Source organism: Heloderma suspectum, chromosome 5 (assembly GCF_057233095.1).
Source record: "Heloderma suspectum isolate Gila_16-S chromosome 5, 16-S_ref, whole genome shotgun sequence".
NCBI lineage: Eukaryota > Metazoa > Chordata > Lepidosauria > Squamata > Helodermatidae > Heloderma > Heloderma suspectum.
In genome coordinates this window covers 123387688-123404395 of record NC_139462.1, presented here as the reverse complement: position 1 = coordinate 123404395, position 16708 = coordinate 123387688, and the positions used below count along the sequence as shown (strand labels likewise).

The following is a 16708-nucleotide window of genomic DNA, read 5'->3' as shown; positions in this document are numbered from 1 at the left end:
TTTTCTCAGAAACTAAAACAAAAGAAACTAAAAAAACTGTCCACCAGACCGCCACACAGGGGATTAGAGATCCCAAGAAGGTATTAAGGTGACAGTTAGGAGGTCAGTATCCCTAATCTCTGGTGTAGGGTTTTGCTTTTTTGAAGGGCACCTTCCTTTTGTCTGTCCTGAATCTGCCACTGACCTGAGGCTCTCATTAAGGGAAGTAAGAAAAGTGGAATACCTCTTTAGCTGCAAATTGCAATGCACATTACCTGGAAAAGTCACACTGACTGAACTCCGGGGGGCTTACTTATTAAATGCACTGCTGTACTTTCTCTTGAATATTGAATTTTCCAGGAATGCCACTTTTTGGAACATAGATCAGCATGGTTACATAATGGGACTCAGTATGGTTTACTAGACAGAATGTTAAGACTCACCCCAGGAGAGCTGGATTTAAATACCATATCATCCATAAATGTATTTGTACTTTCACCGGGGGCTGTTCTCATGGGGATTTGCTGCAATTTGGGAGCATTTTGAGGTTACTCGCAGCAGATGATGTCATCATGGTCAATCTGCAGCCACCCCTAGGCATGGCAGAAAATTCCGCCACGGATCTTGGTGAAGCCGAATGCCAGTGCATTTGGCCCCCCAAGATCCGTGGCGGAACGAAGCCCCCCGCCCCCCCACCCCATGAAATGGGCCCAGAATGGAGCACCTACCTGCTGCCGTCTGCGCTGCATTGCGAATGGTGGCTGCATCTGCAGTCGCCATTCGCTTCTTCCATATAGCCATGATAGGCTACGTAAATACTTACGTAGCCTATCACGGCTAACGCAGGGATGCCATTTGCATCCCTGCGGAAGCCGTGATAGGCTACTTAAGTATTTACATAGCCTATCACGGCAAAACTAAGGGAACGCAAATGGCGGCGGCTATGGCAGCCGCCATTTGCCTTCCCTTTTTTTTTTCCGTGATAAGCTACGTAAATATTTATGTAGCCTATCACGGCTAAAGGGGGAACGCAAATGGTGTAGCGGATGCCATTTGCGTCCCTGCTTCAGCCGTGACAGGCTACGTAAATATTCTGGGGGGGAACGGATCGCCTCCCCCCCGTCAAGAATTCCGTGGGGAGGAACCAATCGCCTCCCCCCAACCTGCGGAACCCAGCGGAGCCAGATAAGCGGGGTTTTGTACACCCCTAGCCACCCCTGAGATTTCTGGTGGAAAAGCCAGATTTTCTGAGACTACTTTTGCTCTGTTTTATTTCTTTAATTTGGGTTCTCTGTGCTTCTGGTGCTGTGTGCCCTATTCTCCCTCTGCATTTACTTTGGCATGATAGCCCTGCCCAGGGGTGTGTCTTTCACTTGGCATTGACCTCACTGAGCCTTTCCAGCCTTCAGAACTGCCCCGCACTCCCATTTCACCCGTAATTAGCCTCCATGATGATGCACTTCTCTGATGTTTGCATTCACTTTTCCACTGTTGTGTTAAATTGCATCTCTAATATTGTGTAAAGTCAGTTCTCTGATGTTATGTAAAGTCACTTCTCCAATTTGGAGAGGTCTCAGGAGCCTGTCATTGCAAGCAGGAAGAAAGTGCCCAGGGAAGGAGAAAGGTGGGTGGGTTGGAACCAATAACTCTGCAACAGTTGGCTGGAATGGGGCAAAACTGGGCTGGGGGGGATGCTCTCAGGGGAAGCCTTCAGATGTTGCACTGGAGAACCAGGGATTTTGGCTTTTCAAGATAAAAGTGTGCATATTGGGGAACAGGGAAGAGATTCCATGGCAGATTGCTGGAATGCAGCGAAATGGGTGTGGGAAGAGATGCTCTCACGGGAAGCCTTCAGGTGCTGCACTCAAGACACCGGGATTTTGGCTTCTCACACATTGGGGAACGGGGAGAGAGGAATAACTCCGCCACAGATTGCTGGAATGTGGTGAAATGGGGCGGGGGAATGCTCCCATAGGGAGCCTATTAGTTGTTCTCCATTCATAATAATGCAGTATCAAGGGGGAGCTTGGACAAGGGCCAAGAAACAAGCCTCTCTCATTGATTGAGCAGCCCTTGCCATTCTGATGACATTCATTTCTACTCCACCTACCCCACCCGGAAGTATCCTTTCAAGCACTGTGTGACCCCTGAAAACTGGATTTTAAAAGCACGGTACACTTGGTTTATTTTGCTTTGTCTGTCCCTGACGGACCAAAGCCAATTCCATGAAAATTGAGGTAATACTCCAGTGCGCTTCTCATTCTGTTGTCATCAAGGTTCCCCCCACCCAGTTTCCAAAGTATGCAAGGCAAGGCTTATTGCAAGACTGTTTTCAGATCAAGGGCAGTGGGGGGGGGGAACTTAGATACACATAAGGGGAACTGGAAGCTGTTGGGCAGGGAAAGACTTGCTTGTACAGCCCTGTTGCTGAGGTGGAACCCACAGGACGCAAAACACCACTCCCCCAAATTCCCCCCATCCTCAATATACAAAGGAAGCAGCAAGCCTGGCTGCCAGCAATTAAGGCATGATTGGAAGAGCTCATTAATGATTGGAAGAGCTCCTATCATTAGGAGAACATGTTCATAGAAGATTAGTACCCCATTTGTATGAGGCTAGTGTCAAGGGCTCCTTGGAGGCCTCTCTCAGTCTAATCCAGTAGCCAAATCCAGACATTTATTTATTTATTTATTGCATTTATATCCTGCCTTTTTTCCTCTTGCAAAGAACCCAAGGCAGCTTACATTATCCTCCTCCTCTCTGTTTTATCCTCACAACAACAGCCCTGAGAGGTAGGTTGGGCTGAGAGGCTGTGACTGGCCCAAAGTCACCCAGTGATCTTCCATGGCCAAGTGGGGACTAGAACCCGGATCTCCCGGCTCCCAGTCCGTCACTCTCACCACTACACTACACTACACTACACTACACTACACAGACAAATGGATTCTTTTCAAAGCTTTATTTCTCTTTTACAACTTAGCAACTCTACTGTTAGCAACTAGATCTGAGCAGCAGAGTACCTATGCCCTACATTGGAACAGTTGGTCCCCGTTTGAAAGGGAATTACTGGCAGACCCCTGAACTTAAGGACTAGGGAGAGTCCCTCCCCTTTTCCCTTGGATCCTCTGGGCGCAGCCGTTGTTTGCGCGCCAACCGGGCACTACGCTTCCTTTCTGCGCCCTCCATTTGGCGCCGCTCTCTGCTTCGGCGTCACGCGTCCATCAACTCTGTCACTCCCAGGACTGCTATCTAAGCTAGGAATGCTGGTGGGAGGAATCTCCGTCAGCTGTTGGCCCTGGGAAAGAGGAGCGCGCTCCTCTCCCAGGAGCGACTCCTCTTCCTCAGCATCAGAACTACTCTGGGATTCTATGGGCTCAGTGTCCACCCTGACATCTAGTATGCCAGGATGTATCAAAGAAAGAATGGGAGACTATTTCCATGCAGTAGCAGATGCAATTTGTTCTCATACCACCTGTCAGTTACAGTAGCTGCCAAACTGAGTCAATGTGGGGATACCAACACCACACACAGAATTCAGCGTAGGATCAGCTTTTAAGCACACCTTTACAACTCCTCAAAAGCTGCAGCTGTGACAATGTGGAAAAAAGCTAAATGTGTATTGAGGTCCACACAAGGTGTTGGAATTCACATGACTGGCTCCCCATGTAGCAGAATTATTACAAGTCAGCACAAGCCCACTACAAACTGTTTCCAGGTGCAGGAAACATGGTGAAAAGTTTCTGGCTGGCCAAATGTTCCTCACTCCCAGCTACTCCACATTGATGAGGCTTCAGGAAATCATGGATGGACACATCAGCTTCAGAATACACTGGAGCGAAATTAAGTTCTAGGTAGGGACAGGTCAACCTATAATTGGTCTATGCCTGTTACTCATTGAAACCCAGATATTCAGACTCTTGACATCCCCACAGTTAAGGGGAAGTCTATCCTTGTCTTTTTGCTGTTTTATATGCACAAAGAAGGTATGTCCAATTCATGACCTGAGCACAACTCTGAAACAGGGGCTTAAGATCAGGCAAAGCCTTAAGGCAGAGGCTGAATAGCAGAAGGTTCTGGTCAAGCAAGGACAGACATCCAGTATTTAAGTGGATCAGATCAAAATCAGCAGAAGGACGTTCCTATTGTTGGCTGTGAAAAGGCCCAGGGCACACTTGCCTATCTTCTCTTCTGGTCTTCCCACAAATGGCAAATGAAATTTCTACCTGCCTACTATTTTTGGTACCTAGGAGACAAATGTTCATCCCATGCCATGGAATAACACAACCCCTTTTTCAAATAGAGAAACAGGCTTATAGTTACACAGAGCATAAGTATATGCTTACTTTGCTGCTTACTGCTTATGGCCTTCCATATATGAGCCATATGGGACACCATCAGTAGCAGCAATGTGCTAGAAGCTTCGTGGGAGTGGCTCTTGCCATTGCTATAATAGCTCTCTTTACTACTATTATTGCAGCTTTGAGGTTGCTGCTGACAGAGCATCTAAGTTACACTGGTCTAAGTGCTGGTGTAGCAGTGACCATCTTAGACTGGGCAATAGGAATGTCCTGCCCAAGCCAGGGCACACATTAAGAAGAAGTGCTCCTTTCAGATATTTCGTAGAATCATAGAAATATATGAAAGGAGCACTTCTTCTTAATGTGATTACTCGAAGCCAACATGGATTTGTCAAGAACAAGTCCTGCCAGACGAATCTGATCTCATTTTTTGATCAAGTCACCTCCCTTGTGAACCGTGGGAATGCTGTAGACATCATATACCTCGACTTCAGCAAAGCTTTCGACAAAATGCCCCATGATATCCTGATGAGCTAACTAGCTCAAAGTGGGCCAGATGAAACAACGATCCAGTGGATCCACAGTTGGCTACAGAATCGGACTCAAAGAGTGCTTATCAATGGGACCTTCTCAAACTGGGGAGAGGTAATGAGTGGGGTACCGCAGGGCTCAGTCCTGGGCCCAGTGCTCTTCAACATTTGTATGAATGACTTGGAGGAGGAGGTGCAGGGAATGCTGATCAAATGTGCAGATGACACAAAATGGGGCAGGGTAGCTAATACCCTGGAAGACAGAAACAAAATTTAAAGTGATCTTGACAGTTTGGAGCACTGGGCAGAAAATAACAGAATTAAATTTAATAGGGATAAATGCCAGGTTCTGCATCTAGGAAAAAGAAGCCAAATGCACAGTTACAAGATGGGAGATACGTGGCTCAACAACACTACAAGCGAGAAAGATCTTGGAATTGTTGTCGATCACAAGCTGAAGATGAGCCAACAATGTGATGTGGCTGCAAAAAAGGCAAATGCTATTTTGGGCTGCATTAATAGAAGCATCGCTTCCAAATCCTGGGAAGTACTAATCCCCCTCTACTCAGCCCTGGTTAGGCCTCATCTGGAGTACTGTGTCCAGTTCTGGGCACCCACTTGAAGAAGGATGCAGAACAACTGGAGAGGGTTCAGAGGAGGGCAACAAAGATGATCAGGGGACTGGAAACAGCCCTATGAAGAGAGACTGAAAGAACTGGGCATGTTTAGCCTTGAGAAGAGAAGACTGTGGGGAGAGATGATAGCGCTCTTCAAGTGCTTGAAAAGTTGTCACAGAGAAGAAGGCCAGGATCTCTTCTCGATCATCCCAGAGTGCAGGACACGGAATAATGGGCTCAAGTTACAGGAAGCCAGATTCCAGCTGAACATCAGGAAAAACTTCCTGACTGTTAGAGCAATACAACAATGGAAGCAATTACCTGGGGAGGTGGTGGGCTCTCCCACACTGGAGGCGTTCAAGACGAGGCTGGACAGCCATCTGTCAGGGATGCTCTGACTTGGATTCCTGCATTGAACAGGGGGTTGGACTCGATGGCCTTGTAGACCCCTTCCAACCCTACTATTCTATGATTCTATGTGTGCCCTGGCTTGGGCAGGACATTCCTATTGCCCAGCCTAAGATTGTCATTGCTACACCAGCACTTAGACCAGTGTAACTTAGACGCTTGACTCAGTTGGGAGTGCTTTTAAAGTCTCCTTACAAATACCCAAATCAGCCGTAAACCAACAAGAACTGTTGATCAGAAACTGTGATGAGAAGAAAATTACTACTTACCATTTCCACATTTTCCCTGGAGAGGGTCTTAATTTTTTCTTCCATTCTATGTATACTCTGCAGCAGATTCTCATTCTTTTTATTCAGTCTTTTGTTCTTTTCTACAAGTGGCTTAAGTGCACTTCTGTCTCTCAAGACTGTTTCAGCTGCAGAAAGGTAACAAAGAAAGTAGTCTGAATATTAAGTGAATTCTTCATTGGATCAATATGACCTGGAATTATCACTACCAGGTAAGATCACATTTTCTTTTGGTTCTGTTTACCATGATATTGGACATATTCTGCTCCTAGATTTTTCTATAAACAACACTGTACTTACTGTCAAATATTGTGCAACTTTCAGCTGGACTTTATTGATTCAGTCAATGGCAGTGTTAAATGCAGTGGGTATTAAGGGCTCTCTTCCTGCTGCTCTGACTTGGCAGAAAGCTGACAGAAGGGCTGTGATGCAAGGCAATATAGGACCAACCCCTTTTTACAGTTGTGCAAATCTTTGATCCCAAATCATTACACTAGCAAATGCTAATTTCCTCTGATTCCTCACTTTGGAGCCAATCTGTCAGGCAGTGGTATGTTGGCTACTGATGCACTGCCAACTCTGGAAGACACACCCATGCAGATACTTTTTGAACTGTATTTTAAATTGTTGCTTGTTAGTTTATTTATGGTAGTGTTTTTTATGTATATTTTTTGCTTTCTGATATAGATGTTTAGTTTTGTAAATCTTATTTTGTGAAGCCACTCTGAGTGTCCTATGTCCAGAAAAGTAGGGTATAAATAAAATACTTAATACATTGCTTAATGTTCTCCTTTCATGTTCTCTCTATGCTAACATCAGCATAGATTTCACATATGCAAGAGGATGTTGTCATGATTATTCCATCTGCCTCTCAAGTTCTATGACCTTCCATTCCTAAAACTGATAATCTCCATGTAACCTAAAACTGATAATCTGCATGTAAAATATTTAATTAGTTCTTTGCATTGTGGAAAAATACTTATAAGAATCACAAATTCAAAATGAGAATTATTTTTCAATTTTGATACTAAATTAAGAAGAGATGACTTCTCCCTTGCTGGGAAGGATGTGTGATAACCACCCACAATCTGGGGATGACTTCTCACACACTGTCTTCCCCTGTATTCTGCAGAGAAAAAGGGTGTGCAAGAAGTCATCTCCACATGCCCTCTTCCCATTCAGAATTGGCAGAATCAGGAGGGGAGGAGGCCCAATCTCAGCGCACAAGGAAGGGAGGCACAAATGTGGGAGAAAGAGTGCGTGTGTATGCATTAATATGTGTGTGTGCTCACGGGGGGAAGAGTGTGTGTGGGGGTGTATGTGAGAGAGAGAGAGAGAGAGAGAGCGCTTTTGTGTGTGTGGATGAGCCATATGTACGTGCCTGTGTGCATGAGTGTGTGTGTGTGTGTGGGCACATCATGTGCCTGCGTGCTTGAGTTTGTGTGTGTGTGTGGGCACATCATGCACAGATGTGGCACATCCCTGAATGTGGCCCTCAGAGCAAACAATTTGCCCACCCCTAAAAGAGCATATCTTGCTGAAGAAGAATCTCTGTGGCTTCTCCAAAGGTATGTCCTCTCTCATTAACCTTTTAGAAGTCTTTGAGAGTGTCAGCAAGCATTATACTTGCTTGTTGTGCTTTTGAAAGTGGGAAACAGGATGCTGGACTAGATAGGCCTTTGGTCAGATACAGCAGGGCTCTTCTTATGTACATGAACTCTGTTGCAGCTGCTTCCCATTACTGTAACTGTGTCTGTCTTGGCTTTTGGCCAGAAAGCCCTTCAAAAGGAGCTGAGGCACTCCCCATGAAAGTGTAACACTTTTTCTTCAGGGTCTCTAAAGGGACTCACAGCAAAGGCTTTGTACAGGGACAATTAACATATATTTTAATATCTTAATTAAAACAATAATGCACATGTAATAATTTTACATGCATACCATCTACTTATCACTAAAACAATAAAACCGAGAACAGCCCTCCCAAAGTTCTGTCTTTGTTTTCAGCTTAAGTCCACAACAAAAATATAAATAAAACATCTCTCTGAAGCTTGATTTTTTTTTCCTGCTGGCTGAAGAAACAGTCTCTCCTCCATTAACTTCAGCTCCACAGCAATCTTCTCAATATGGATCAGGATCCAGCAACACAGGAACTTTGTTAAACAGCCCTTTATACAATATAAAAGAACATAACCAACAAGGAACTCATAATGTTTGTAGAAAAAAATCATAGCTCTAAAAAAAAAAATTCAGAAGGAACCCTCCCTCCTGTTAGAAAAAGACTGTCCTCTTATTCTTTGACTGCCAGTTCTTTCCTGGACCTTTGAGCTATTAGTCATAAATATTGAGCTCACCGGACACACATGCCCAGTGGCAGTGTACATCTGTTAAAAAGGGAAGTCGTAAAACATGGTTAAGACAGTCACATAAGCATAATCACACAAATAAACATGCCGACATAATCATATTGTACATCTGCAGGTCACGCTCTGCTGTGTCAGCTAGCAGCTTAGTCTGTTAAAATGTCTTGTCACTAGCAAAAATGTATAGGGGGCGGAGGTATAAAAAGACTTATGCATGTTTAGTTCGGGGTCCAGACTGCTTTGCTCTGCACCTGTTTTGCAAAACATCAATAAAATAGTGTTGGATCCACTGCTGCCTGCCTGGCATCCTTTCTTTCAACCAGAAGCAAGAACTTTTTGTCTAACAATTTGGTGCCGTGACTCGGATCCTGCTTCGGGGCGCGTCCCCTTCGCGCTGAACCGAAGGGCCGCGGAGGAGAAGTGGCCAAAGGGGGTTGTTTTACACTGCCTTCTCCTCACGTTATCGTCAGGGAAGGCGCTTGGGGACCAACGCCAGAGGGAGAGGGAGACGTGATCACTCCTTTTAGGCACCGGCAGTAGATGGACGCAGCTGCGGGCGGGACAGAAGAGGCCCTTGGGGTAAGTGAAACAGCTTACATTAGGGGATAAATGCAGGACGGTGGTACGTTTGTGATTGTGTGAGATGCCTACGGGGGAAGCGAGTGAGGAGCCCTGATCTGCATTTCCCTACCCCGGCGACGGGCTGGGTCAGAGGAGGGCGAAGCGCAAGAATTGTTGATTGAAATTCCCACCGTCATGGGCGGGTCCCAGTCCAAGCCTGCGGAGAAGTCCCATACGCCCTTGGAGTGTTGTTTGCGCAACTGGTCATGTTTTAAGCAAGATTATGGAACTAACATGACAAAGGATTGCCTTGTCCTTTTTTTGCACCCGGGAATGGCCAATATTACAGCCCAAATGGCCACCCGAGGGGTCTTTTGACCCGACCTTGGTATCTGATGTGCGAATAACAGTAACACAGAGGGGAAGTTGGGACCAGTTCCCTTATATTGATTCATGGGCAACTTGTGTGCCCCTTGGCGGCAGACCCGCTCCGTGGGTTGTTGAATGCATGTCCCTGGCCCTTCCCATGGTGGTCAAAAAGAAACAACCAAAAGAGGGACCACCTAGGGTCATGGCCACGGCACCGGAGGACCCACTGCTTCCTCCTCCCTACGGGACAGCTGTCACAGGGCGACCACACCCGTTGCAACCACCACCTTCTCCTGAGGGGCCCGCCCGGCGGCTGGATGCCCCCGAGGAGGACCCCTTTCACGAAATAGTACCAGAGGACCCCACCCCTCTAGTTGAACACCGGGACACTTTACAAGATCGTCTGCATTCCCTGGAGGAAAGATTGGAGGTCTTACAAAGAGAAGCAAAAGGGGGACCTAACTATAACCTGCAAAAGGATCCCCAACCACCGGTGAAGTTCACCTTCCCCATCAGAGAAGTCCCTGACCCTACCGCCCAACATCCTCAAGGGACGATGTTTGTCTACGTCCCATTCACGACATCTGACTTGTATAATTGGAAACACTTTAACCCTTCCTTTGAAGAGGATCCCGGCCCACTCCTGTCTCTGATGGAGAATGTGAGGCTCACTCACAACCCCACATGGGACGATACACAAATGCTGCTAAACACCTGTTTCCTCAGTCAAAAGCCAACCATCCTTGCGGGGGCACGAGCCAAGTATAGGGAGGAAAATCCCCAGGCAACTGAAGAGGAGACGGTGGAGGTTCTGCCCACAGGGCGACCCGATTGGGGGGTGGCCACAGCGGTACATAGACGCTTACATGCTGACTATTTTCGGCTCATTTTAGCGGGCATGAAGCAAGCCGCGAGAAGGGCCCCCAATTTGCAAAAAGTCCTGACTCTAAAACAAGACAAAAACGAACCTCCTGCTGTGTTCCTCCAAAGGCTGAGGGAAGCCTTCGCTAAATATACTGACATTGACTTGAATGATCCAAATAATTTAAGGATCCTCATGACTCAGTTCGTGGGACATAGCTGCCAAGACATCAGAAAGAAGTTGCAGAAGGTTGAAGGAGGGCTGGCAGCTGACCTAGGAGTTTTAGTTGAGGGAGCTCAAAAGGATTATGAGAGGCGAGAAGACGAAGAAGGAAAAGAGAAAGACAATAGGCAGGCAAAGCTCCTTGCTGCGGTTCTTAGACCCGACAAAGGGGGAGCTAAGAAGGGGGGAAAAGGGGGAAGGAAGGGATCTCCCCTGGGGAAAGATCAGTGTGCCTTCTGTAAGAAAATGGGGCACTGGAAGCGTGATTGTGAGGCTTTGAAGCGGAAAGAGAGAGAGGAGAATATGGGAGGAGCGGAGAGTGTTTTGTACGAACAAGAAACAGACTAGGACAGACCGGGGCCCGGCCCCCTCTTAGCCGTCTCTGAGGCAAGACGGGACCCCATGGTCAAAATAAAGGTTGGGGGCTGCTCCTACAAAGCCCTTGTAGACACAGGGGCCGCCCTGTCCATCCTCCCCCTCAGCGAGCCCCCAACGGGAAGTGGGGGGTTCACCACCATAATGGGGGTCGAGGGAAGGGCAACCCGAGTGCCTCTCTCTCGTCCCCTGTTCACCAAGGTTGGGAAAACACACCTAGAACATGCATTTGTCTGTACCCCCTCCTGTCCGGTGGCATTGCTAGGAAGGGACTTATTGACTAAACTCCAAATTGAGATTGCTTTTACCCCTGACGGAAGGATAGAGGTATGGCTCCCCAAACAGCACAGTAGTAACTACCAAATGGCCCTTTTGAAGGTTGCAGAAGAACCCACCTCAGAGGCCAACGAGGACTGGGGCTTAATAGAAAACAGAGTCAACCCTCTAGCTTGGGCTGGGATTGGAGGGGCCTCTCGTGCCACGTTGGCGGCACCATACAAAATTCCCCTTAAGGTGGGAGCAAGGCCTGTTCATGTGAAACAGTATCCCCTTTCCCGCCAAGGGAAGGAGGGCCTACAACCAGTAATAACGAAGCTCCGAGAAGAAGGCCGGCTCACCGAGATAATGTCCCCCTATAACACGCCCATCCCCGCTGTGTCCAAAGGAGGGGGCAAGGGGTATCGCTTGGTGCAAGACCTCCGCCTCATTAATCAGCAGATCGAGGCCCCCCCCATCCTGTGGTCCCTAACCCACACACCCTTCTTGTAGGAATTCCAGAAGAGCGCGCCTGGTTCACTGTCATAGACCTAAAAGACGCCTTCTTCAGCATCCGCCTCCACTCTGATTCAAGGCCTTTGTTGGCCTTTGAATGGGAGAGCCTAGAGGGAGGGTCAAAGGTTCAACTAACATGGACAGTAATCCCTCAGGGGCTCAACCTCTCACCGGTCGTTTTTGGCCAGCAGCTCCAAAAGGACCTCGAAACCTGGGTCCAGCAGCACTTAGAGGTGCATCTCCTCCAGTACTGTGACGACCTCCTGATTTCAGCCAAGGCCAAGAATACGTGCCTAAGTGGAACGGTTTCCCTCCTCAACCATCTAGTGGGGGGGGTTATAAAGTGTCAAAGGAAAAAGTACAGTTGGCCCAACCAACTGTAAAATTCCTAGGCTACCACTTAACTAAAGGGACTCGGAGCCTAGGGCAAGAAAGAGTCAAAGTCATCCGTGACACTCCTGTCCCTAAGTCCCCCCGCGAATTACCGGATTCTGCCGACTATGAATAGCAAACTATGGAGAAACTGCGCGGCCGCTGTATGAGGCGCTGCAAAAAGATAGATTGGATAAATGGAAATGGACTAAGGAAATGAATAAGTCTTTCCTCAGTCTTAAAGCTGCCCTTGTGTCACTGCCCGCCCTGGCCATACCAAATCCCAGCCGGCCATTTAGACTTTATGTGCATGAAAATAAGGGCATAGCTTCGGGAGTGCTTTGCCAGCGAAAAGGGCCCTCTTGGAGACCAGTGGGATATTATTCCAAGGTCCTAGACGTCGTAGCACAAGGATGGCCAAGTTGCTTGAGGGCAGTGGCAGCAACAGCTCTGATCTGCACCGAGGCCGAGAAAATGACGATAGGAGGACCCACTGAAGTCTGGGTGCCACATGGAGTGCCACAGATTTTAGGATCAGGAGGAGGAAGTAAATTTCTCAACCCGGCCCAGCATTCCCGATATGAAATAGGTTTACTGACAAACGAAAACCTCACTTTTAAGGCCTGCTCTAGCTTTAATATCACCACACTACTGCCAACATTACTGGGCACAAACGGACCGGGACTCCCAGATCATGACTGCCTTGAAGTACTGGACCTAGACACTAAAGGTCGACCAGACCTTGAAGATGAACCAATAGAGGGAGCCAAAGATCTGTTTGTAGATGGATCTAGCTATATGCTAGATGGACGGCGCTATACAGGAGCGGCTGTCGTTACCCAAGACGAGAGTGTGCACAAGGAAAAGCTGCCTCCTCATTTCTCTGCCCAATCCGCTGAACTGGTAGCCCTGACAAGAGCCCTGCAAGCCAGCAAGGGAAAGCGAGTAAATATTTACACCGACAGCAAAAACGCCTTCGCCGTTGTGCATGCTCATGGGCAACTGTGGAAAGAGAGGGGATTCCTTACAGCAAACGGATCTCCGGTGGCTAATGGCGGCCTAATAGTGGATCTTCTGGATGCCCTCCAGCTGCCCTCACAAGTGGCTGTTGTCCATGTCCGAGCCCATGGGAAAGAAAAAGAGGAAAAATGGAGACAGGGAAACCAAAAGGCAGATGAAGCCGCAAAAAGAGCAGCCAGAGAAGGAATCCAAGGAACATTCCTCGTCTTACCCAAAAGAGAAGAGCGCCCCACATACTCCCCTGCTGAGTTACAGATGGCACAAGAACACGGAATAAGTCCCTGCAACGACGGATGGATCCAGATGACAGATGGAAGACTGCTTCTTCCACAGACCCTGCAGAGGGCTGTTCTAGAACAAGTCCACCATTCTCTTGGACACCCTGGAGCATCAGCCATGATTGACTATTGCAAGAGGCTGTTTGTTTCCCCTGGCTTAACTGTACGCGCCCACCGACTAGCCACAACCTGTGAGGTCTGCCAGAAAACTAATTCCCCCAGGGCACCCCCCCCCACCAAAAGGAGGGCGACCATGGGCATACTATCCCTTCCAGAGGGTGCAGATTAATTTTGCTGAAATGCCACCATGTAGGGGTTACAGGTATTTGCTTGTGATAGTGTGTCAAATGACAGGGTGGGTAGAGGCGTTTCCATGCAGAAACTGCCAAGCAAAAACTGTTGTTGCTAAGTTGTTACAGGAGGTGGTGCCCCAGTTCTCCCTGCCCGAAGTTATAGAGTCCGATCAGGGCTCACACTTCACCTCAGTTGTTACACGAGGGCTGGCACAGGCTCTGGGGGTAGAGTGGCACTTACATTGCCCCTGGAGACCCCAGGCGAGTGGACAAGTTGAAAAAGTCAATTGGAGTCTCAAGGAGACTTTAACCAAACTCCAGCAAGGGGTAAAGCTCACTTGGGTTGAGGCTCTGCCGATAGCTTTAACAAAACTTCGAAGGATGCCAAGAAAGGACATAAAGTTGTCCCCCTTCGAGCTGATGTTTGGGTTCCCGCCTCGGGTACACTGCGGAAGGAGGGAGGAAGTCAAGTGGGAAATGGGTGATCAGATGCTAAGGGATCAGTTGACTTCTCTACAGTCTGTTCTTTCACAGCTACGAGCTTATTCCGTCCTGTTCCAGAGATTGCCGTTAGATGCACCTATCCATCTCTTCCAGACGGGAGATGAGGTGTTGCTGAAAAAGTAGAATAAAGAAGCTTTAAAGGAAGGGTGGGAAGGGCCCTATTTGGTGGGACCAACCAGCCACTCATGTGTAAAACTTGTAGGTTCTAGCAAATGGACACATTGCAGCCGGTTAAAGCCATTTAAATGACCCCTGCTTCCTCCTGTCACCCGGAAAGAACAGGAGGACGCGGGCAACGGTCCTTTGCTCCCTGGCACCCCTCCGGAAGCTGCCAGGGACACAGGCAAAGAAGCCATCCAGGAGCCACAATCGCCTGTAATATACAAGTCACAACTGGGAAAAGCTCGGGTTCGAATTACAAAAAACTTGTAATATGAAGCAAGTATTGTGGGTGGTGTTGATAATGCTAGTCGAAGAAATATTAACATGGATGGTGATACCTCAAGGGTTTAGGCTTGACAGCTTTAAAATAAAACCCCAAAATGCCACACCTACGCCTTTCAGACCACTTCTGGTACAAATCCCCGAGAGAGAGAGGCGTCCCTGGAGAACTAGGTTAGGAATCCCAATAACAGAGGAAACTGATAATGTGTGGTTAGAATGGATAAAGGATACAGCCAAGTCCTTAAATAAGTCTGACTGTTTTGTTTGTGCCACAGGAAGATCAGTGGCAAAGGTGCTGCCTTTTCCTCTGGGATGGGACACTCCTTCCCTCCTCACCTGCGTGATCCGTTTGTTCCAACATCCTGATGCATGGGGAGAGGAGGAATGCCAAACCCTCAATAAGTTATACCCCCCACTCAAATTAAAAGATCGCGTTAGACCTTCCACAGTCTTCTTGCAAAGAAGAAACCATACCAGATGCATACACCGAAACCTTGCAGACACAGAGGGGCGTATAGGGAACCTGACGAGCAAAATAAGATGTGTTAATTCCACCCTTTCAATCCCACGAGCTGATCTCTGGTGGTACTGTGGGGGCCTAGAGTTGTATGAGGTGTTGCCCTCCAATTGGTCCAGAGCTTGTGGGTTAGTTCAGTTGGCAGTCCCCTTTTCAATTGCATATCATCCCGCAGAGAGGACTAGCCAACCCCGGCAGAAACGGTCAGTAACCCCTTTTGATGATCGAATATACATTGACTCCATAGGAGTACCAAGGGGAGTGCCAGATGAGTTTAAAGGAAGAAATCAAATTGCTGCAGGATTTGAATCTACCCTGTTTTGGTGGGTGACCATTAACAAAAATGTGGATTGGATCAATTACATTTATTATAATCAACAGAGGTTTATAAATTATACCCGGGATGCTGTAAAAGGATTGTCTGAGCAGCTAGATGCCACCAGCCAAATGGCCTGGGAAAATCGGCGTGTTCTTGATATGATGTTAGCAAAAAAAGGAGGGGTTTGTGTCATGCTAGGTGGACGATGTTGCACCTTCATCCCTAACAACACTGCCCTAGACGGCACGGTAACAAGGGCTTTGAGGGGCCTCACCGCCTTGTCCGAAGAATTAGCTGAGAATTCAGGGATTAACAACCCCGTGACCACCTGGTTAGAGAGATGGTTTGGAAAATGGAAACACCTAGCAGCCTCAATCCTTATCTTGCTTGTAGTGGTGGTAGGAGTTTTAGTATTATTTGGTTGTTGCATTATCCCCTGCGCCCGAGGCTTATCCCAGCAGTTAATTGAAACTGCTTTGTCAAAACAGATGCTCTTGCTTTATTGTGCTGATAAAGAAACTCCGTTTTAAAATGCTTTAAGACATGAGTAAAGACTTAAAGGAGGGAATTGTTAGAAAAAGACTGTCCTCTTATTCTTTGACTGCCAGTTCTTTCCTGGGCCTTTGAGCTATTAGTCATAAATATTGAGCTCACCGGACACACATGCCCAGTGGCAGTGTGCATCTGTTAAAAAGGGAAGTCGTAAAACATGGTTAAGACAGTCACATAAGCATAATCACACAAATAAACATGCTGACATAATCATATTGTACATCTGCAGGTCACACTCTCTGCTGTGTCAGCTAGCAGCTTAGTCTGTTAAAATATCTTGTCACTAGCAAAAATGTATAGGGGGCGGAGGTATAAAAAGACTTATGCATGTTTAGTTCGGGGTCCAGACTGCTTTGCTCTGCACCTGTTTTGCAAAACATCAATAAAATAGTGTTGGGTCCACTGCTGCCTGCCTGGCATCCTTTCTTTCAACCAGAAGCAAGAACTTTTTGTCTAACACTACTAACCTGTCTCAAGAGTTCAGGGTCTTGTAGGGAGGAGAAAGCAAGCTTCTTTTACACTGCATTTTGGTAACTGCTTAAAATGGTGGCCACTCCCTATCTCACTCCTTTACTGAGCATGTGCAGGAATATTTCCTCAGAATTCTTAAAGAAAAATATACCAGTGGGTTATACAAGGCAGACCATAACCAAGGCCTACAGCAAGATCAGAAGCAGCAGCATGCTTCCAGCCAGGCCAAATTTAGGGGCAGGTAACGTAGACAACAATTTGGGGTTGGGGCTTGAGGGGAGCTAGGCTTTTGGGGCACC

General features: G+C 47.5%; 1 protein-coding gene across 2 annotated transcripts in view; it reads right to left on the bottom strand.

The window, feature by feature from the left end:
• Positions 1 to 16486, bottom strand: part of LOC146344359 (janus kinase and microtubule-interacting protein 1) — a 97878-nt gene extending 81392 nt beyond the window's left edge. The window contains exons 1-2 of one of the 2 annotated variants that reach the window (XM_084859986.1): positions 16406 to 16486; positions 6102 to 6247 (exon numbers count right to left, since the gene is read on the bottom strand). In XM_084859986.1, coding sequence (XP_084716112.1) covers positions 6102 to 6146 — 45 coding nt within the window. In that variant the 5' untranslated portion in view covers positions 6147 to 6247; positions 16406 to 16486. The remainder of the gene's footprint in view (positions 1 to 6101; positions 6248 to 16405) is intronic. The other variant, XM_084859984.1, reaches the window with a different exon arrangement.
• Between the last annotated feature and the right edge of the window lie 222 nt (positions 16487 to 16708).